The sequence below is a fragment of the Haemaphysalis longicornis genome, unplaced genomic scaffold (genome assembly GCF_048455015.1).
Source record: "Haemaphysalis longicornis isolate Haplotype H1 unplaced genomic scaffold, Haemaphysalis longicornis Haplotype H1 scaffold_6, whole genome shotgun sequence".
In the NCBI taxonomy this organism is placed as follows: domain Eukaryota; kingdom Metazoa; phylum Arthropoda; class Arachnida; order Ixodida; family Ixodidae; genus Haemaphysalis; species Haemaphysalis longicornis.
In genome coordinates, this window is record NW_027526407.1 from 32578148 (window position 1) to 32601304 (window position 23157).

The 23157-nt window shown below is 46.8% G+C and overlaps 1 protein-coding gene across 7 annotated transcripts in view; it reads left to right on the forward strand.

The window, feature by feature from the left end:
- Positions 1-23157, forward strand: part of LOC144142445 (uncharacterized) — a 289522-nt gene that overhangs the window by 243421 nt on the left and 22944 nt on the right. For all 7 annotated transcript variants that reach the window (XM_077673956.1, XM_077673962.1, XM_077673955.1 and 4 more), the window contains exons 28-30: positions 13417-13447; positions 18834-18974; positions 19046-19180. In XM_077673956.1, coding sequence (XP_077530082.1) covers positions 13417-13447; positions 18834-18974; positions 19046-19180 — 307 coding nt within the window. The remainder of the gene's footprint in view (positions 1-13416; positions 13448-18833; positions 18975-19045; positions 19181-23157) is intronic.

Here is a 23157-nt window from a genome sequence, read left to right on the forward strand (position 1 = left end):
CGTTTCTGACGTGTCTTTCTCGTTTCGAGCAGGTGTTGCCACAATTACAGCGAACGCTGGAGCTGTTTTGGCCAATCACCTTAAGTGGGTATGCTTGGCTTGACAACCGTGCGCATGGGACGCTGGGCGGTCGTTGCGAGGCACGCCGGCCGCTAGCATTTTCATGGTTTTGTTAACTGCCGGGTGGTCGCCCCGGCTCATGTGCGCGCGCACGGTAATTTCTTGGTATTTGTAACTGCGGACACGAAAAATGACGATTTGCTACACAGCTTCGGTGTTAAAACCCGAAGTATTGAGAACATTTTAAATTTCGCGCTACAGTGACGCGTTATGGGCAGCAGTCCGTTAACTGCTCGTTAGCATTCAAATGATGCGATCAAAGGGAACTGGAAGGCCCAGTACAATCTTCCTATCATGTGTCTTAGGGTACTGAGGGGTGGGTTAGTTCGGCGTTCGCCAATCGCTCAAACAATATTCTGTGACGTCATAGAAAAGCGGTGACGTCATCTGTTACGTCATCTATGACGTCCCCTGAAAGTGGTTAGGGAGTCGCCACTGCTTCACAAGTTTTCTTAAAATCTCCATTATTTGTTCGGGGCTTGCGATGAAATTGGTATCATCGTTATCAGTACAAATCAGTCTTTCTAATCAACCAAACTTGTGTTTTTACCTTCATGGCCCCTGTAATTAAGCCGAGTTGGCCCGGTGTACGAACAAACCAAACAGCAGCGTTGATTCTGCGCGGCAGCAACTACAGCAATGGCGTTGAAGGGGAAGACGAAGAGTCACGGCAGAATAAACATGGCATGTAGCATGATAGTCGCATTTCATTGCGATGTCACTACGCGCCGAGCAATAATTCTCCCTCTTGGACCCCGAAGCGTATGTTGCGTCGGGCTAAGCTCATGACACCCAGCCGTAGCTTAGTTTTGAGTATTTGATATTTGTTACGAAACAAAATATGTTTTCATTGTTTAAAAAATATCCCGGGCCATCTCTACTAACGCGAAGCCTGGTGAGCGAAGCGTGCAGTGTATAAGTGTATTCTTGGCGCCTTCGGGTTTTTGCCAACTGAGATGAAACGGGGGGGAAGGGGAAGGGGAAGGGGGGGCGGTACAGGTATACAGCTTTGCTGTAAAAGTCTCTTGTTTTTGAAAAATCACGATGCTCTCTATCGCGAGGCGTAAACGAGTGTCCCGGTGTTTTTGTAGTACGCGTTACGTTCTAGTACGAGGCGTAAACGAGTTTCCCGGTGTTTTAGTACCGTGACAACATGAGACGAACGACGATTACGACGGCGGCACGACACGCCAACAGCCCCAGCCCCTAAACCTGTTTGTTCGATAAACGCTGCGGCCTTCATTTCCGTCGCTCTACCATTTGCTTGCATTCTGTTACGGCGTGAATTACGTTTCGCCATCTGCTGTCAAATTTATCATATCCTGGGAAGCTGCATTTGTTAACTGGGCAACGTTGTGGTTGGTCGTAATTGCGTTTAGTTTAAGTCGCGCGGCATTCCTTAGCGCGTACGAAGCAACGCGGTCCGCGCTTCCAACAACGCGCATTATACGAATTATCTGGAAAAAGAAGAGCAGGCTCGCCAGAGGCGGTCCTTGCGTAACGCCGGCCGTCCGGATTTTCTGTACGTGGCCTACATCTGCAGCGGGCAGCTGTGCCGCGGTAATAACAGCGTGTACGCCTGCCCGCCGGCCTGTCTGCAGTCGTTGGATGAGCTTAAGCCATTTCTCCGTCTGCGTGTCCTTCGTACCGCGCGACTGAACTCTGAGTCTTCGTGTATACTGTGGGTGCGCGAATAATACGAAATTTTTATTGCGAATATTCCGACATTTTGATTGCGAATATTCCGACATTTTGACTGCGAATATGTCGAAATTTCGATTGCGAATATTGCAAAATTTTGATTGCGAATATTCCGAAATATCGAGTGCGAATATTACGAAATATTGATTGCGAATATTCCGGAATTTCGATTGAGAATATTCCGAAATATCGAGTGCGAGTATTCTACAATACAGAGTGCGAAGATTCGGTAATACTGAGTGCGAATATTTCATAATGGCGAGCGCGATTATTCCGAAGCACCGTGAGCGAAATAGTCTACCGAGTGCGAATATTCAGAAATACCAAGTATGCGCAGTGCGAACAGTTCACATTTCTAGCACGAATATTCGAAAATTTGAATACGAAAATTCGCTTTTCAATTGGCCGTTCAGTATAAGATATTTTCGAATATTGTGTTTTGGATGAATACTCGGGTACACTGGGATGGAACCAGGCTGCAGAACGTGCTGTAGCCGAAAAGCTGAGCGTGCTTCGGAAAGGAAACATGCCAGTGGCTTTTACAGCCGAATAGCATGGGAAATGCAAGTTTCGTGGTTCGTTTATCGCGGTTCGCAATCGCTGTGGCCTGAGAACTCGTCTGAAGTTTGTACGTAATACGTGCATCGAAAAAATCCTTGCTGTATGTACTAAGCAGGTTTTGCTTTTGATTTGGTTATCCTGTTCGAGGCGGTTCACAAATTTCACTTAAGAATTCACCATGAAGAAAGAAATGACAGGGTTAATTTCCCTTGAAACACTGACGGAACGCCTAACTTAGAAGACAAATAGGCACACACGTGTTGTTTCACTGGCTGGAAAACTTACCTGCAAAAAAGGGGCATTTTTCACACTGTATAGCTATCTTTTACTGTTGGTTAGATATGTGTTTCTCGATTGTGCGAATAGTCCTAGCCCTTTAATTTCTCCGGCATCAAAATGTGCCTCGTCATTATTCGAGTGAACAAGAACCGTGTAAGCAAGAGTAGCAGAGAGCGTACGTAACGTCATGGTGGCATCCAATGCGCGCTGCGCACATTCCGGTCACAAAAGCCAAAAAAACTATCCCCGCACTTCTAACTGGCTAGTCGGGGTCATCACACTCTTGTCATTTTGCTAATGATATTAATTGTACACGGGGAAAAAACGAAGCGCCTGCTTCAGCCGCCAGATAACCTGTTACGTGCCAGCCTCCACGTTGCAACGCCTGAATGGCTGACATCCCCTAAAAAGTGTTTGTCGGGTGCCTTATCTGCCATGACCTATAGGATAGGCATTCAACTCCGTTCTGCTCTCTGTTTTTGTGTGTAGTAGGCATGGCGAAGCTGTAGTTCTGTCTCCTGAAAGCGACCCTGCAAGCTACATGATTTGTTGCCATGGGCTACCTCAGAGCAGGGTGCGCTGTGAAATATTCAACTTTTTTGACGCACCACGGGGCGAGCGGGGTATTTTTTCTGTAACGGAGTGCATTCGCATTACAAACGGAATTTCGGACAGTGTGGTGCCTTTTCCGTAACTCTAAGCGGATAAAGTCGCATATCCCAGCGTTCAGTCACCCCTAAGTATACCCACGAGCTGTAGGTTCTACATTTTCATAATTGTGTACTGGAGCGCTGCTGAGCACGAGGTCGCGGGTTCGATTCCCGGCCGCGGCGGCCGCTTTTCTGATGGAGGCGAAAAGCAAAAACGCCCGTGTGTACGAGATTTCGGCGCACGTTAAAGATCCCCAGGTGGTCAAAATTAATCCGGAGCCCTCCACTACGGCGCGCCTCATCGCCTGCGTTGCGTCGGCGCGTTAAACCCCCACAATCAATCATTAATTGTGTACTAGACACACCGCGCGGTCTTTATCACGTGTCCCCACATCTCAGTTTACGAAAGGTGTGGAATCTGTTCACGGCATGGACGTTTTTGGAACAGACTTGTTTTTAAGGGGCCATAAAGACATCATCATCAGCCTGTCTGCGCCCACTGCAGGGCAAAGGCCTCTCCCGTAGATCTCAAATGATCCCTTTCCTGTGCTAACTGCGACCAATTTATCCCCGCAAACTTCTTGATCTCATCTACCCTTTTGACTTTCTGCCGCCCCCTGCCACGCTTGCCTTCTCTATGGATCCACTCTGTTACCCTTAATGACCAACGGTTATCTTGGCTTCGCATTACATGCCCTGCCCATTTCTTCTTCCTACTTTCTACTAATATGTCCTTAACATGCGTTTCTCCCCTGACCCACTCCGCTCTCTTCTTGTCCCTTAATGTTACACCCATCATATTCTGTTCCATTGCGCGCTGAGTCGGCCTCAATTTAAGTTGAACCCTCTTAGTGAGCCTCCAAGTTTCTTCCCCGTAGTTGAGTACCATTAAGATGCAGCTGTCATACACTTTCCTCTTCAGGGACAATGGTAGGCTGCAGTTCATTATCTGAGAATGTCTGCCGTATGCACTCCACCCCATTCTTATCCTTCTAATCATCTCTGCCTCATGATTAAGGTCCGCGGTCACTACTTAGGAGGCTCCCATTAACCTCCCATGAATACCCCATGAAGACATAGTGCGATTTTAATTTGGAAGTGGGCTTCGGTAACTCACAGAGCGCAATTACAGCCGCCAAAGACGTTTCCAAACCGGAAGAACTATTTAAGAACTTTCAAATTTCCCGCTACCTGTGTCAGAAGTATTTTAATAGAGGTAATACTGAAAACAGTCATCGATGTGTTAACTGAACGTTAGCGCTCGAGTGGTACGTTCAAACGGAACTAAATTTGTTCCTTGGCTGTGGTTAGCGGCAGCGGTGATCAATCACCATCTTGCCATTTTACGGGCCTCATAACCCTGCGCATTCATAACGTGTCAGTTGCAAGGGCTGTATGCACCACAAGCAGATTACGCAGCTCATATCCCTGCTAGTTGTTAACTCTTTAATGCCCAATGTTGCGCAGGAGCAACAATTCAAACAATATTTTTTTTTTTTTTTGCTCTCGCGTTTTGTGGTTTTTTCGACATTTAACACCATTTGTTGACAAAGGTTCCCGGACCTTCAAAAATTAAAAAAAAAATATGAGAGGGTAGCATGTAAATCCGTGTACTAAAAAAAAGTCTTGTGTATGCGTGTCAACTAGCAATCGAGCGCGATGGCTCAATGGGCTAGTGACAGGTAAGCAAAATTGTGCAATTTCGTTGTTGTTACAAATGATAGCAATGCAAACTTTACGTTAATGTATTCACTTGGACCAAAAATCATGCTGGCCAAGGTAGCTTTCTTGTTGAACTGATAAATGGCAGCCAGTGCCTAGTGAGTCATTGCGTCCGTCCTAATGAACCAAAATTTTTTCTTACTTCATATTTGTGATGTCGGAAGTTCTTTTAGATCATAAAAATGTTTTCACAGTCTTGAGCAAGAAATTAAATTTGTTTTGGGGCATCAAACGGCTAACGTTGTATTGAGCGTGTTCCTACACGCCATAAGCACATATTTTCCTGCAGTTCTGTAACACCCTTTGTCCCATATATAACAGTCATCATAGTTTTATTTGGCGCGGCGCTGTTGTACTTGCATTTGCCTGCACCTTAAGCTGTATACTGTTTCATAATAGGCGATTCAGTTGCTACGAGACATTCAGAAGCTAACCAAGAAGGCCTTACGCATTTTGCCCACACCATTAACTTTATTTCATGTGGTTGTGACATCGAGGAAAGCAATGGAGGCGCATTTTTGCATAAAGAAGCTGCGCTAACACATGACACGATCCTGTCTTACACTGTACGATTTAATTCTCAACCGTTTTGTAGTTCTCCGTGCCAATTCGTCTTGTATGACGATCATAAATCCCGGAACTCGTTGTTTAGAGTCGCGATAAGCACTTCAAAACGAAAGCAGGTCGGGAGCGAACGTAGCGGTTTTTATTATACGACGGGCGCTCAATTTCAGTGTGAGGAGCCCAAACGAAAACTGCTGAAGCCGTGTATTGATCGCGTTGAAACTATAACGTGCAGCTGGTGTTTTCATGAGACGCTCGCTCGCGGCTTTCATTCAAAATATTTTGATAGAGAGAGGACGTTTCTTGGTTATAACTTCAGAAGTCACTTCTGGAGTGTATCGGGAGGGATAGGGCTATGGAGCTGTTTCGTAGTCACACATGAATTAAACTACACAGTAAAAGCTCGTTAATTCCAACTCGGTTCATTCGAACTTACGGTTAGTTTGAACTCACGCCCTGGTCCCGGCAAAGCCCTGTATATTTCAGTGGGGGAAAACACCCGATAATTCGAACGCGTCGGTATCCAGAATGCTTAATTCGAACTGGTATCCCCTGGTTTCTATCGCTCCGCGCGGAGGAAGTCGGCCCAGAGTGTTCACAATGTGTTGCAAATCCAAACCAAACCAAATTTACCAGAGATGCATGCAAAACAGCGTCGAGGCTCGATTTTGCAGCACGTTATTTCTCAGCAGATGGTGGTTTTGACGCTACGCTGGAGCTCTTCCGCAAGTTCCAAGCGATTCTCATTGGTTCATGACAAAAGAAACACAAGCAACTGCATATTACTGATTACTTTTAATTTTGATTGCCTCAACCCTGCCTAGTAAACAAACTTGTGTTCGCGCATATACAGCGTTATTATTTCGACATTACGGCTCACTGCTCACATGAATGCAATGTCAGCTGTGCCTGTTTCGGGCGTATAACTCACTGATCCATTAACTTCGTTCGCTGTTCGACCTCCATGAATATTATTTACGAAATCTCCTGCGACAAACGTGTAGTAGTGCCTAATTCGCGATAACGAGTCCAACGATGCCTTTTTTGTGATCCGCCCGCGCAGTATGGCGCGATGTCCATTCATTCTTGTGACCTCCCGCTAATTCGAACTCCGCTTAATTCGAACAATTTTATTGGTCCGTTCGAGTTCGAATTAACGAGCTTTGGCTGTAGTAAGTTCCGCGGACGTAAACGCCGGGCTCCGAAGAAGAGAGAGTGCAGATATCGGTTAGGCTTTGCTTCGATACGTGTCAGAGGTTGAGACGGTAGAATTCTTTTGTGCAGCTGGTCCGCTCTGCGTTTTGTCTGGTTAAGGGCAACTACGCAAGGAAAGCTGAAAAAAAGGAAGCATTATTCTGCGCAGGTTGCACTACGGAAAAGGTAACCTGTCTGACTTTGGCAAAGATACGCAATCATGGTTGTTCACATCTTAAGCCTTTTTGCGGGAAACTCGGGAAAATTCGTGTTGTCCGCTGTATTTTATCGCACTTTGTCTGCGAGTCGGCGATTTCCTGCATTGCGCTTATAGCTGTAGTTACGGAGGTCCAAATATGGTAATATGCCCGCATACGTAGTCCCACATGTTCAACGAAGACACGAAGTCCGTGTCTTCGTATGCATTCCGCCTAACATCTAGACCTCAAAAACTAAGGAAGCTCTCAGCAAAATGCAGGCAAGTTTTGGTGGTAGCAGAATGGATATACTGCGAACGGATATGGAAAATGTCATTCGTTTGCTGTGAGCCGTGAAAATACTTTGCATATGCGTTGGTAGCTATACGTATTTTGCTACAACAAAAGTTTTCAGTGCCTGCATTTCCTTGGGAAATGTGGCACTGTATGTATGCATATACGGTTGGGACCATGTATGTATGCATATTGCTATTTTGCAGATTGACTTTTTTGCGAAATGGGATTTCTCTGCGTTGAACTGTACAGATGTTACGTCTTAGAAAGTTATCATTTTTTTTAGTTCTTTAGCCTGCTTTTACATACGCATAAAGAAATGTTTGACTCGAACCAATGTACTTCTGTGTTACAGCCAAGTGGCATGTCTTCCTAGCTCGCAGCAAACCTAATCCACTTACACCGAATTGTTTTCTTACAATAATTTAGAAACGCAAAGTAACGGAAGCAGAAGGCGATTTTTTATGTTTGAACATATATGCAATGTAAATTGCTCTATGATACAACTCAAAGCTAGACATGTTCGTCTTTCTAATGGTGCATTATCAACGTATGTGGGGCAAACTTTTTCACAATAGCTACCCACGCAAACATCGTCCTACGCACCTCGAGGTATAGTGTGACTACGTTCGGTGTGGTTGCGCTGCCGTGATCGTTCTTTTGTCATATAGATTCCTCTCGGGCTATGGGCAGTATACCGCAGGCAACGGCACGTGCGCAATCGCGCGTTTACGAGAGTACGAGAGTATACGGTCACTCTAGCGGAACCTGGGCACATTTGTCCATGACACCGCGTTATCGCGAAGGAAGTATCGCGTTCTCTGTCTTCCTTCCGCTGCCTGTACTCGACAGTTGCCTCTGCAACGATTGCGTCCGTTAATTATGCCGTAGCGGATACTTCCGCAGGAAGTGTCTCGGCATCTCTCGCTGCTAGTTAATGGCCGCGGATTGTACTATAATTGTTCAGATGCACCAAGCAGCCAGAATGATAAGGATATATGTCATGGTTGGAGAGTGCCTGCCATGTTTTTGGAATCTTTGTCTCCATAAAACGTTCCAAGGATGGTCAAAGAGGGAGTGATGGCGAAGTTTTGAGGCCTAAGTAAGCACCTCCTTGCGCTGCGCGATGGCTTACATAAGCGTGGGCTTCTCCTGTCTTGCCAGAGACAATAATGGATTATTAGTGGTGCCGCCGGGCGATGGTGGTGGAAGCGGGTATTGTTTGCGCATGCGCAGGGCGCTTACGTGATGCGTTGTTATCGCTGATTCAATGACGGATTTATTATAGCGAAAACGAAAGACTGGGCGAGTTGGTACTTGTTCATATTAACAGCGCTACCGACACAGGCAAAAAGAAGAGGGCACAAACACGGCGCTTTGGTTTCAACCGATGGGCAGAGCTTCGCGATGCCTGAACAAGCATGATCCTTGTAGAGGTACGTCCAATGCCTTCCCAGCAGCCGCAATACTGGCCCGTATGTAACAGCCCGTACGGAAGTTCGAACATGTCCCAAATATTTCGTATATTTTAACACATAAGCATATAGGACAGCGTACAAAGTAATATATTGCCTTTTAGAAAGCTGGAAATGCGGCCGTGTATGGTGAGAACCTGCCATTTCTGGCTCCATATGGCTACATATAGAGCGTATATAACCTTATGATGCTTGCGTTTGGCGTATTATGCCGCATATGCTCAAGCCTCTAGTATTACGTTTGATTCTGCCATATACGGACATACATGATATTTGATAGCACCATGTATGTATGACCATATATGGCTGGTATGACGTTTGACACAGCTGCGTGCGTATGTCGCGCTTGGTATAGCCGTGTGCAGCGGTGCTGCCCGAACGGCTGATCGATGGCTACCCAGCCTGAAAATCAGCATTCGTGTTGGAACAGCCTTTTGCGCTTGGAATAAGTCACTACATTGAGATTCACCACATCCCGATTAGCCCGGAGCTTCTTGTTAGCAACCGCGGCTTTTCTTTTCGTATACAGACAGAAAAGCCGCCGAACACTGCGCCGAAAGCACCGAAAAAGCACCGAACACTGCGTACCAAAACGGAAGTGCGTTGGGGTAAACGGAAATTACCGTGAGTTACATGCTCTCGTGCAGTTCTCTTCCGTTTTACCCTGCTAGGGTCATTTGCGTTCCATTAATTCTCGCTGTCACGACGGGGTCGTATACACCCTAATGCGTATGTAGATGGTTGTTAGAATCGCCCATCGTCAATTGCTTCTCCCGCGTAGCAAGGAAGTTAGCGAGGCTCGAATCCCTTCCAATATTGCGTGGGGAATATATCATGGCCTGATTGCCTGCGCTTTAACGCGTAATGCCTTTCGCTGCAACTGGACGCGGCGCTATCGGAAATTCGGGGTGTTGAGCCGCTTCCATCGCCTGGGCGGGCCGGCCCGTGTGTTTTTATGGCCCGTAATGGCCGCCTGGTCGCCCCATAGTTTCCTTGTTCGCAAGGGGTAGCGTGTAATAAGGCGCCGCCGCTGGTTGTGTATAGTGGTGTGCCGCAAGGATGTGTGCTCGCTGTAGCACTTTTCGTTTTGGTTGTGAACATTGGTTGCTTTTTGCGTGTGCTGTCATTTGTGATGCGATGGCCATGGCGATTGCCCTCCTGGAAGCCCCATGCAATTACGGAGACGCATGTTCTTTCCTTTTTTTTTTTACTCATTCACGCCTTAATAGCGTAGCTCTTATGGACGTTGCGGAAAATAGCCGTGACGATATTTGCTCGCGGCCTCATTTAATATCTAAAAGGATCAGCTCGCAAACCTTAGGGTTTTCACGCCAGGGAAAAAGCAGAATGAACCATGGTCATTGATCTTGATGAACGCTCGTAAACACCGTTAGGGTGCTGAACGGAGTCTTTTCGGCCGTGGTATTTCTTCTTTGTTTTGTAGTGATAACAGGAAGGCAGGCGTTATCGGAGTTTTTTATGGGTGGAGGGATATACCTGATTGGTGGGGAAAACCAATTCTTGGGTGTTTCCTTAGTCGAAGCGTTTGGCTTTGGAAATGAGCTGGACGTCCTTCGGCACCCTGAAACGCGCGAGCCATCGCGGCTTGGCTAGACGCTGCACCCACCTTGCTTAAACAGTGGCGGCAATTTATATGTGCGATGAACGATCGAGGAGTGCGTTATGGCGGTGAGTGAAAGCACCAGTTCCATTCGTTTTCTAGTGGCCAATGTCATTGGAGGCGCTTTGCGTAAAGCGCGTTTTGTAAACTCGCAGAACTTGTGATGTCCGTGCGCGCTAGTGTAACGAAATGTTCCTATTCCTGAAATAATTATATCGGCGAGATCGTGCAGCATACCACGCGTACCAGCAGTGCGGAGATGGCGGGAACTTCCTGATTGGAGTCGCGTCTTCGGAGTCGAAGTCAATCAATCAAGTACTTTCAATCAATCGCTTTATTCCGGTCTTTTTTTTACAGGCAAAAAAAAAACTGAGGATGGCAAGAAAAAATCAGGCATTAGCGACTGCTTGACGAGCCTCGCCACCCCTACATTTCAGCATACGCAACAACACTGTGCAATTTCAAGAAAAAAAAATGTCATTCTTTAGAGGAAACAAAAACAGTACGATTAATTGCAGACACTAAAAACATTTCTTCACAACCAATATGTACACATCAGAAGCATTTGTTCATACAAGCATATCACGAAATACAATTGAAGTAAAAACGGATACACTGGCTAAAAAAAGCAGTTAAAGAGTTCAAAAACTTTAAAAGCAAGAAACAAGACGCTTCGGCTTCGCTACCGAAGCTTTGTTCACAGACGAGCTTCTAACTTCACAAAATACAAGGCACTTTCCATAGGAAGCAATGGCAGTCAATTTTATACAAAAATGTATTCACACCTTATGTTACAAAGGTTTTGCGAAATGCAGTAAATGACATGCGGCTCACGTCTTCATACAATGGCGTGTTGAGATAGGTTGGAAGAATGTGCGCTAGCATACTGTAGCCATAATTTGTTCTACACCGTGGTAAGACAAATTTATTTGTTTAGCGAGTCGTGTACGGGTTGTGATAATGTGTGAGCGTTACGAAACTCGAAAACAATGGGTCATTCCGGCTGACTGCTTTCTTATAGAAGAAAGCAAATTTATAGTTGAACATGCGGTCAATTTTCACAATTTTATACTGCTGGTACAAAGGAAAATTTGGGGAATCATACGACACGTTTGCAACCGCTTACAAGTTTTTTGTATATTTGTTGCCGCCGTGGTGTTCCCCCATACTAAGAAACAGTAACTCACATGGGAATAAAAAAAGGCATAATAGAGATCCAATTTAGTTTTTGCAGGTAAAAGACCTTTGTTGCGCCAAATTATCCCATTAAACCTTGAAAGTGCGACACAGATTTTGCTTACGTGGGCGTTCCACGACATAGTAGCAGCAAAAACTACGCCAAGTGACGTAAAATTGTCCACGTATTCAATGGCAGTATTCTCTGAAAAAAGGCGAGGCGGTTAAGAGGAGAAAATTGATGCATATAGCTGCCGAAAGCTGCTTTGCAGTCTAAGATAGTGGTGTGCCGCAAGGATGCGTGCTCGCTGTAACACTTTTCATTTTTGCGGGTGACGCTTAGGTCCTTTGAGGGTGACGCGTAGGTGACGCTTAAAATATGTATACCTATTGAGGGTGACGCTTAAGTGAACTTGTTTCGCACCATCCTCGCTACTGTCTTCTTCCCTTTACGCTGACGTTGCTGTTTCTCCAACCCCCAGTGGAAAGAACATCTAAAAAGCTACTGTTGAGGGCTTTTCGCGATACCCGTGTGCCTCGAAACAGGCTAGCTCCGTGGTGCTCCCGAACCGGGGGTTGCTCTCACAATCATGACACTTTTAAACAGGCTGCGGTTTATATATGTGCCACCGCACGCGTTTCCTCGGGTGCTCGGTGAACTCTTGGTCACGTGGTTAGCGCCAGGATCCCCCGCGATTCCGCCCGACGTTTGGAGCGGGATTGTGCAGTTTACTCTTGCTGGTAATCCGACAATTTAAAAAAAAAAACCACTTCCGGTCCCCATCGCTATCCTCCACTCCATGATGGCACTGGTTGTCTTCGATGCTCTAGTCCTGGATCGTCCGCGGACCGCCCGAGTCGCGATCCGGTGCTCGATTTTTCAATGTACAGTCGAACCTCGTTATAAGAAAGTACTATCGGGACAGCAATGTAGTTCGTTATCTCCGATATTCATTGGAACAGTAGAGCCAAAAATCGGTTCAAACCAATCGCTACTCTATCTCCCGCAAAACTCCTTGAAACAAAAATACGTTATTTTAATCTTCGAACATACTGTAAACAAGGTAACCTTATCATTCTCCTTATGGCATTTCAAGCTTAATGAACCGGAACATGAAACTGGAAATTACAACTGAACAAAGTTCATTTGACAAAACAGTCGTGCGTTTCCTTTTTTTTTTTTTTTTTCGAGGAAGGGTGTGATCTTTGTCTGGTGGCTATTCACAGCACTGAGCATGATGAAGTTTTCCGCAGTGTCCACGAACAAAGTGGCCTTTTCAACTTGTGCAGTTTCGGAGGCCTGGAGTTTTTCCAAGTAGCTTCTGAGCATACTGGTCAAATATTTCTTCGTTATAGCTGATAATGCGCGGCTGTCACAAGTTTCAGTTTCGTTATAAAAGAATAAATGTCACTGAAATGAAGCGCGACCAACCAGAGTTCGCATTTAGTTCGCTATAGCCGATAATTCGCTATATCCGTGTTCGTTATAACGAGGTTCAGCTTTATTCCATGGGACTTCCGGTCCGAACGCGGTCTCCGGACTGTCCGTTGAATCGATGATGCCCAGTTTTGCTGGCTCATGCAGAAATGTACACCGTGCCTCCTCAGGGCGCGTCCGTGTTTCTCTAGTGCAGTTTTGTCTAGCCCGCATGTGCGGGGATTGAGGAACGCAAGAAACGCGGAATCATCACATTAATTTGACAGTTTGGCTGTTGAGCATAGCTTTGCCTTAGTAGGCGCCGCAGGCAGTAAGCTGGTTGTCGCCGCATTGTTTTTCAGTTGTCATAAGTGTTGCTGCTTGTTTCGGCAGTGACCATTGAACCAAGATTCTCATTATTGCCTGTATTTTTTTTTTCGTGCAGTTCGGACCAGCTGACCGAAGAAGAGATTGAGGTGAGCTTGAGCTGTCTTTTTCAGGTCTTCAGGGCGAATATTCGTTGCTTTATTCCCTTTATTTTCCATTCTGTTTTCAATTCTTGTCTATTTTTCATTTCTAATTCTATTCTACATTCGTATTTGATTGTTTAGTTTTGTTCTATTTCTACTTTTCTGTTCTTATTTCATTTTCTTTATTCTATTTCCTATTTTCTTTTCGCCGTTGGAAATCCTGAGGGCTGTGCGAACGCCAATATGATTGTCTTCACAGTTTTGTTGAAATCGATTCATTCATCAGCCCTGGGCTCGGGCCAACGGTTGAAATGGTGCATGGTAAGCATTTTCTGGGTGGTGCTTAGTTGCGGAATTTTTTTATTCTTTTCACGCGAGGTAAATTATATAAATTTACCCGAAGATTGGCTGTGAGAAGAACCGGCTGCGCCATTTCTTGCTTTGAAAAGCGTGCTAAGGACGGCAGCTCGTTTGAGCGAGGGTGGCTTCGTCAGCCTTCCTGTGATCGATCGCTGGGAACATACAGAAACGGTGATCCCTTGGAAAGTCGACGTTGTAATTAGAGTAACGCTAGACATTTAATAGCCGGAGAAATCTGGCTAGCGATGGCGGAAGGACGACGAGTGTGTTGGGCTTGTATTAGTTTTAGGGGCCAAGCACCTTTAAGGGCAAGGCTTGTCCGGCGTCCGTGCTCACGGTACAGCACCGTGTAAATCGAAACGTCTGTGAACAAAAGGTTTACAAAAACGAAATACAAGGTTCACAAAAGTTTGGAGAGACAGAGAGGGAAGATAGAGAGAATGCTCCTGGAGAGCCGTGCTGCGCATGCGCGAGGACCGTTGGATTGAATTGGATTTGGATTGGGTTGGATTGGATCGGAAATCGTTTTAGCAGCAGCAAGCACTCTCACGGGTGATTTACGGTAAGAACGATCCCCAGTGCTTCGCCAACTTGTCATGATTATTTTCGTGAAGATGCGTGAATATTTTATTTGAAGCGTACGAAATGTTCGTCACTCGAACGCTGCCCTTTGAGTCCTACCACCTCATCAAAAATAATAAATTTGTTCGTTGGATGTCTGCCAAGACTGGTATCTTCAGCTACCTTCGTAACTCAGACGTTGTAAATAAAGGCTGTATAAAGCAAGCTTGCTAAAAATTCAGTTTGCCTCTTAGTTGCGCTGTTTTTGTGCGTGTAAATTTAGAATTAGTACTTTATGTCACGAATGTAGAGTTCGGGCTCACAGGCGTACTTAATTTTGGGAGCACCGTTATTTATTCTAGAAGTGCTTCGACAGTCCATATACATACTCGATCTCTTGATTTGTAGGTGGATTTTGCACTTTTGTCGGTTGTGACCTATTCTATTCAAATCCGGGAAGTTATTCCAATAATCGATGGCATTTCGGCGTTTACAGTTCATTCTCTGTTGCATTCACAAAGGATGTGCTATATACCCCGCCGCTTATACAGGGCTCGTTATTCAAGACAGGATCAAGGGTGTAGTCGAGGCCGTTATCAGGTCGGCAGTGTACGGTGACGTCGCTAAACGTTGAGGCACTCCAAAAACCATCGAGCCCTAAAGTCGCAAAATGCCGTGGGCGCTGAAAGCTTTTCGCGAAATGGGCGTGTCTTCTAGATCGCTTTTTGCTCATAGCTGCCTCCGCGTCGTCTCTTTGCGCCCTTAGGGAAGCGTTGGCAAAATTGCAGCGAATTGCTTCTTTTGTTTCGGATGTGCCCGGGTGGAATGTAATTAGTACGAAGGCGAATAATGAAAAGATGGCGCCTGGGTGGAACTGTCATGTGGTTGATCACGCTGGTGTTTTACTTCTTGGTTTCATATGGAGGAGGAGGAGGAATGCCTTTATATTATCAGAGGGGCATGAATGCCCTGTATGGAAAAAAAAGTCAGATTGCAAAATCCATTTGAGGGGACCCAGGGAGGCAGCGTTAAAAGAAGGCCAGCCCCGTGCTTTTTCTTTTTGTTTATAGAAATCGACGTTCGGAACGAGACGATTCTAGTCTACTGAACTGTGGAAAAAGTCCGGGCTGCCTCGTAAAGCCTGATATTTGCTGCAGAGAATCTCGGCTAAGAGCGAAGCTTTTAGCGATGGAAAGAGATAGGTTCAGCAACGCGTCATTCCCTCTATTTTTTTTTCCCCGATCATAGCATGTGGCGCATCGCATCGCAAAAATGTTATTTTCGTGTCAGCCCACGGGGAAGGAACGGCCGAAACCGCGGCCTTTTGTACAGCTTGGCGGAGGTCATGTGAAACTGAGACGTCGAAAGTTCCTACTTTTTGGGAGGGTTCGTTTAAGTGGAACAAAGAAAAGGTTTGCCTAAGCGGAACACACGAAGCGCTCGTTTAGGTAGAACAGAGGAAAGGACTCGTTTAAGTGCAACAAAGAAAGGGCCCGTTTAAGAGGAACAAAAAAGTGCTTTTAAGTGGAACAAAGAATGGGTGCCTGCAAGTGATAGGAACAAAGGGCGCGTTTAAGCGGAACAAAGAAATGGCTACGTTCTCCGCTCCGCGCTTAGATGTGCGGCTCGAAAGCAATTGCTCGCCTTGTGGCCGACGTGTAACCTCGGCGGACAAAGCCCAATTCTAATTCAGTAAATTCTTGTAAAGACGAACTCAAAGGGACCATGAAAGTTTGTTCGTATTATAAGGAATTCGTCTTAAGCCAAAGTTTTTTTTTTTTTTTTTTTTGCATTGTGGACGTTACAAGAGGACAAAAGTGCTATTCGTCTTAAAGAAGTGGTGACACGAAATTTCAAAGCTGAGATAACTGCTTCCTTCTTATCAGGAGATATCTCCCAGCAAGTTTCGACAGTAGCCGTTCAGTATAATATATTTTAAATCCATTTTAACCTCTGCCCGCACGAGAAAGCCCAGAGCGAGCCAGCATGACATCATCTGTTACTTGCCCCAAACTACCGACATCGGGCCTCCCGTGACGTAGCTGACGCGCTGGCTGCGATTGGCACGCGCTGCTGCACCGTGTGTACACGTCATGGTTTTGGGACTGGCGTCATGCTGCCCGGTCGCGTGGCCCGGATGGTGAAGACCATAGAGTTTCTTAATGTATACACTAGAGAGGAGTATGGCGCTAGCGTCTATGTGGCTCACATCAAGGCCGTCTGTGTCGTCATGGGCCGCCATTACATCATGTGCTCACCTTAGTTTCATCATTGGCTTGGATTGAAACGTTTTAGTCACCGAAAATTTAAACAAAGTGTCACAAAAACGCGAAGAATAGTCTGCATTTATGTAAGTGGAAAATGAAACAGGCTGTTTTAAAACTAAGAGAAAAGGAAGCAAAGCGTATTTTTGCCGGAACGTTTGTGCCTGCTATTTTTGCTGACCAAGGTGGTAGTTACAAAAAACGTTATTATTTGGGGAGAAACTCATTAGAGACCCTTATTTTATTAATTGTACCATTATTCCAAATAATAAGCCGTTTGAAGAGTTCGGAAAGTTTTTTGAGCGTGCCTATAAAAACGTCGCCTTCGTGGTGAACCGGTGCACCGACCGTCAGCTGCAGTTGAACAATAAAAAAGAAAACGTGGCGTTAAATAGCCGGGGACGATGACAGGATAGCACGGATTCAGGCTCCCGTGTCTGTCGTATTTTGTCTTCGTTGAAGTACGTTTTGTTTCTTTTTTTCGGCGGCTACAAATTTCCCCGCTGCATGTTACTCGCTCAGTCATACGTCCTTCGACTGCAGCCCCGACCAGCGTCAGGTGCGATCACGCACTGCCCGCTGTTTCACCGAACACGGCTACCACAGAACAGGAAGGATTTCGACTTCCTCGCAGCTCGTAAACGTGTTTATGCATAGTGAAGAAAGCAAATCCCAAAACCGCTAAGGAATCCAATTGTCATGCCAATTCCAAGCCCAAAGGGGCGTCTTCCCATAAACCCCCACGACGACATGGATTACCAGGCGCAGTTTTCTCTCTAGTATACTTACTAAGAAACTCTATGGTGAAGACCTCGGCCTGTCTGGGCGAGTGCGGGCGCTCGCTCGCGCGCGCGTCCAGACCGGCAGAGGTGCGACAAGAATGGTGACGTCACGTAATACCTCCTGTCATGGCGGCCGCTCGGTGTTCGTTTTGTCGAAACCGAAACTGACACGAATGAACGACGCCGTAAATGATTGTTTACGCTGCGATCGATTGTCTAACGGGCCATTCTATGATTGATGGGCTAATAGGCAGCGAAAAAAAACGTAACACGAAAATTTCGTGTCACTACTCCTTTAACCACGAAGCTCGTCTTAACTTAGTTAGTCTTCACCGGAATTCACTCTAAATATATACATAAAAAAAAAAAAACTTCTCACCCCTATTATAAAGTGAAATGGGTAAACGGGTCGAACTTGGCACTGTAGATGATGCGGCCTCATCTCTCGCCAGTTCGCTTTGACAGTTGGATGGCGCGACGACGCTGTGCACTTAAGCGCGTCATCGCTTACTTAATCTTCTTTTATGGCATCTCGCGTCGCGAAGCTGCGGGCCGCTAATGCGGCGCTAATGTCCGCTGTCGCATTCATGGCGCCGTTCCAACCCCGTTACCGTCGTTAAAAGCAGTCACTTAGTCGGACGCTAAGCGGACGATAAAGCGAAAATACATTCCGACCCGTTGCCAGCACCCAAAAAGTCGCTTAGCTCCACCGAGTGGGCAGTTTTGACAATGCAATGTAGCCTTTACCCGCATTCAAAGCGGTCTTCTAAACGTAGACGGCGTATGCGACGGTATACTGAGCCTGTTGATATTACTCCCCCAAATGTTGGTAACTAGCCACGAAAGACGAGAGCGTCCAAGCCGCGGCTGCCACGCGCGTCGAATGTGCAGATCGCAGCTTCGCGAAATGTATACTGATTCGAACAACAATTATCATCTTAGCTGGGAAAGAAAATAAGTCTCGCCTTCACGCCAAGTCAAAGGAGCAAAGTGCGGCGTTGTTTGTGTTTACCACCGTAAAAGCAATACCGACGTCGCGGTACAACTGAGACGTATCCAGCCTCGAGACATGTTTTATGACGTCTTGCGTCGTCGCACGCGTGCGCGCGAAAACTTACGACAGTAATTTTTTGCTGTCGTAAGCAGAAGAACCGCTTACAGCAGCACACTTTCTGCTTCTCCGATCTCTTGTATCGCCCTTCTATGGGCGATACAATTCTATGGGCGATGCGTATTATTTTTTAACACGAAACTGTTATAACTCTCCATCCCTACCCCTGTCTTAACGTTGGCGGTGGGCACTGTTGCCTCAATGCTTCCTTTTTCTAAGTCATCGAAGGTTTTGTTGTGGTCCTAAGTGGGATGTCCGTCATTGCGGACTGTTCCGCAATTGTGCGCGGGTTGTGTTTTGTGTCTGTGGCGCAGAACAAGTTCACCACGCTGTCCCTGGGCTTCAAGACAGACCGGCTGACACTGAACAAACGGCTCGAGCTCCACCAGCGGCACCGAGACATCGCGGAAGGCAACATCCAAGATGAGCTCAAGGCCATCCGGGATCTGGCTAAGGTCGGCTTCGGCTTTTCACTCTCGTCGTGTTTTTTTTAACGTTCGCGCCATGACCGCTCGCGCGCGCGCAGACTCTGGATTCCCTGTACACGGACGACGAGCGCGTCCGCGAGGTGGTGGCCAAGATCCGCAGTCACGTGGACGTCATCCAGCAGTCGACGGACCGGGTGTCTAGTCAAGCCGAGGTCTACGGTGCTGTGCAACAGGTACGGGTCGACGCCACCCCGTCTTCCTCGGCGGGGTTTTTTAAAGTGCAGAGCAGTTTAGGGGCTCGCCTTGTAGTCGTAGCTCGCTCGGTGGACCCAAGTAGAGTGTGAAAAGAGAATTTATTATAACCCACATATCAGAGCGCAGCGACTAGTGGTATCAGCGCTGCCCTACAAGTAGTCAGTTTTTGTGCAAAGAGCCCCGCGGCGTACCGTCGTAGTGGCGTCCCACAGAGGCTTCAAAACCAAGTGGTTTATATAGTCATAAGCGTTCGAACCTCGTGAACCGCTGGCGGTTCTCATACATCTCTCCGTTGTTTAGCGCAAAGAAAACTGCAGGTACATTTCAGGCAAAATCTGTGCAGCCCCGCGTTCATTTAGTTAGGAACGCTCGTTGGGTTGGTTTTTACGATAGCAAGCGAAAAAAGTGGCTGTGCAAGAAAAAAATGGCGCGTTCCGAACTGTGCCGTACGACGCTGCGTGCTTGTTGAAAAGCAAGCACAAAAAAAAAAAACGCAACTCCCGCTCGCGCTGTTTCAGCCAGGGGGCGTGCAAGCACTACAAAGGCGGGAAATTTGAATTGCATTGGTCAAATCTCCGTTAAATTACGAGAGGAGTGAGACAGACTGGTGAAGAGCGTAATGCGTGGTAGCCGTGAGCGGACAACGACGCCACAGCCCATTAGGGCGAATCACTGCTCTGCACTTTGAACGGCTTTAAATTGTTTCTTTTTTTTTCCAATTTTCTTCGCAGAGTAGGCAACAGGTGTCAGCTTGCGCATTCGAAATTCCGCGTTTGGAGAAGATTCGATTGCTCGTTTTGCTCGTACCTGTGGGCGTAGTTAAACTCCGTAAAGGAATTGCTCTTTCTCGCAACTTTCAATACAGGTGCGTGGAATTCTTCCTATCCAATTGCATACCGATTGTTGTAAGCTTTACTCGGTATACGTACATCCCGAGTTTGTATTGACATTTTTATTTACGTGCATTACCAATATTAAGAGCCGGGCTTTTTCTTTCTTTTTTTTTTCGTGTTGATGAACATGTACGTGCATACTTGTATCGCCTAACCATGACTAAGTTGGCAAGGAACTGCAGTTTTAAGACCAATAATGGCACTGTCATTATCGCTATCGGCGTACGGAAACTGTAATTTCAGTTTCTGTGCACGCAGCTGGCAGGCATCCGTGAACCTTTCACCTGTCCCACTACCCAAGGCCTTTCGCAAGTAGTCGGGCATTGGTAGGTTCGCCTCGTGTAGCCGCACGGCTGAAACAGAAGCCAAAGGTGGCCTCGTAGAAACGATTCCCCGGCCGAAAACAAACAAGCAAATCTCTGTACCGCCTCTCCTACGTTTAAGTGCGCACTTTCCACTGTTGTAGTGTCGGCGGGCACCGCCCATCTCGTCTGCCCGTCCGCCTGGCACTGTCGGGAGCGCGCAAACGTACGTCGTGTTTTGTTAAGCCACCCATGAGCCCCCAGTACACCGAACATGCGTAAAAGCTCGGAAAAGTGCGAACGTCGTTTCGTGATTATATGATGCACGACTTAGTTGTCGTGCAATTATAGCGCGAACAGCGATGAGTATAGCTGGTCAAACTAGCCAATGATAGGGTGATGGGCTTCGGCTTAACTTTACGTCGAGACCCTTAACGGCCCATTTGCCGCATCCTCGGTTTTTTTATAAGCCCTTCCAGCAGCTCGCCGTCACCTTTTACAGCCCGCAACACCAGTGCGTCACAGTGTTTGAAGTAAACGCAGGTTTTGTAATCCCTCTCATGGTACGACCGAAGTTCATCATTTTTGACAACGTGGTCTCTCCTTTAGAAGCATCAAATTTCTGAAGCGAGGCGCTCTTTCGATTCGCCCGCAAAGCTTTAGTGCCGAAATGGAACGCGGGGTTTTCCGCTCGATTGCCACCAGGGGGCGTTTACGACGTCCCCCGAGGCCACCTTTTGGCGGCTAACGGGCGTGTAATTTGATTGCTACTCAAGAACCTAATCGTGCAAACCGAGTTCGCCGCGGGGGGCAAAATAGACGCTGTCATCGAAAGCGCGCAGCTCCCAACCGCCTATTATCCCGTGTGTGTCGGCCGATAAGGGCACTGGCCGCGTTTCGCAGAACTGCCGGCGTCCCGCTGCAAGGACCTGCGCGTCGCTTGTAGTAAGTAGATGGACACTAAAACGGCGGATGTGCGCTTGTTTATTCAACCGCTTGTGTTGTTGCCTTAGGCGAGGCTGTCTACAATGTCCGCCGTCTGGTGTTGGGCTTGAATCGCCTGAGGCTGTAGTCGCATGTAGGGTTTTCTTCATTGCTGTCGGGGGGGGGGGGGGGGTATTTCTTTTTTTAATAAACGGATCACCAACAGGTAGCAACACTGGCGGAAGTGGGGTTGACTTTAAACCGTGTAGTGCCCTGCCAAGGCTGTGGATATTAGTTGGGATTCTCGGCTGCCTGCGCAGCGCGGTTCCTAAAAACTCAAAATACTTCACTGGACACTCGAAAACACTCTCAGTGGTGGAGCTTTGGGTGACGTTGAATTCTCCGCTAGATGCTTAAACACTCCCTCCTCTAAAGGTGTTCTGAATGGCATGAACTACTTTGCTAAATGACAGAAAAAGCTCCTCTCCACGGCGGAGTATGGACCAGCACAAAATGCTCTGCTAAATGCCCCAAAAAGGTCCCCGCCTCAGCGAAGTAATAAAGAGCAAAAATACTCCGATAAGTGCCTGAGCAAACTCTCTCCCTTAGGAAGTTTATAGAATACTCCCACTTAGGGGAGTAAATAAAACTTTGTGTAGGGCTTGCTCCAGAGGACAAGTCCGGAGTATTTCCGTTTAGAGTGTAGTTGTTAGATTATAACTATAAGGACGTAGCTAAAGTTGAGTGATCGGTACGAAAATGGTCGAGCGGGTGGTGGGTATTCTCTGTTTTAAAGGATCGCGGCATCTTCGCTCGCAGATTTGGACGTTTGAGAGCTTTGCTGCAGGGAACATATCGACAACATCACCTTGTGATAGCTTCTGGAAATTATTCTCAAGGCATCCTAATTGGGCGGCCGACCGTCCGCCTGCCAGCGCATACCAGTCAGCGAGAGGCTATTCAAATTTCACTTTCGCGCGTCTTCGTGTTAAGCTGTCGGTAAATATCGCTGATAGACGAAAAGCTAGGAGCATCGGTGCTGCGTTCAGCTTAGCGACGCGTCGGTCGAGTAAAAAATCTACTCGTTTGATTGTAGTAAGAAAACGGCATAGGACGTGCCAAAGACCTGCCGGAGACAAGTGGAAGACTTTCGAAGTTATGAATGAGAGAGGCGACAGTTTCGCCACAGTCTTGCGTTTGTTCTTATTTTTGTCTTTTTTATATATAAATAACGATTTAATCACTCCTCGGCGTCCCCAATCCGCCAAATTTTTTTCGGTCACGAAGCGCGACGAACATGTAGCAGTCTTCATCTTTCGTTCATTAATGTGTGTGATCTTTCTTTCAAGAGATGTAACTGAAAAAAAAAGGGGGGTGACAAGAGTTTTAGCAGTGCATTACGCCGTCGCGTTGAGTCTGGCGTTTTTCTCTTTTTTTTTTTTTCCAGTTGGGCTTCATGTTACTCCAGGCGGTAGTATATTATAAGCCCTCGTGCATTTCGTTCTATCGTCGGGCGCTGTATGACTGCACGTTATGGATGGCGTAGTGGTAGAAAAACAGGCAAGCGTCTGAATCCCTAGAAAAAATGGTCGACGGACAAAAGCGTAAGCTTTACAAGTCAAAGTTGACGCTTATTGTGTGAGCAAAAGTGTCCGCTGTCAGCCTGTAGCGAGCAAAAGAATGAGGAAGTTGCTTAATGGATGAGGCGCTGACTACAACCACACAAGCTCTTATCGCTACTGCGCGACGCGACACGGACATCTACAATTGCGGACGCCTGGGTTGTCACTCGTCAGTTTACCGGTTTTCTTGCGTTCAGTGTTTTGTTCGTCTTGT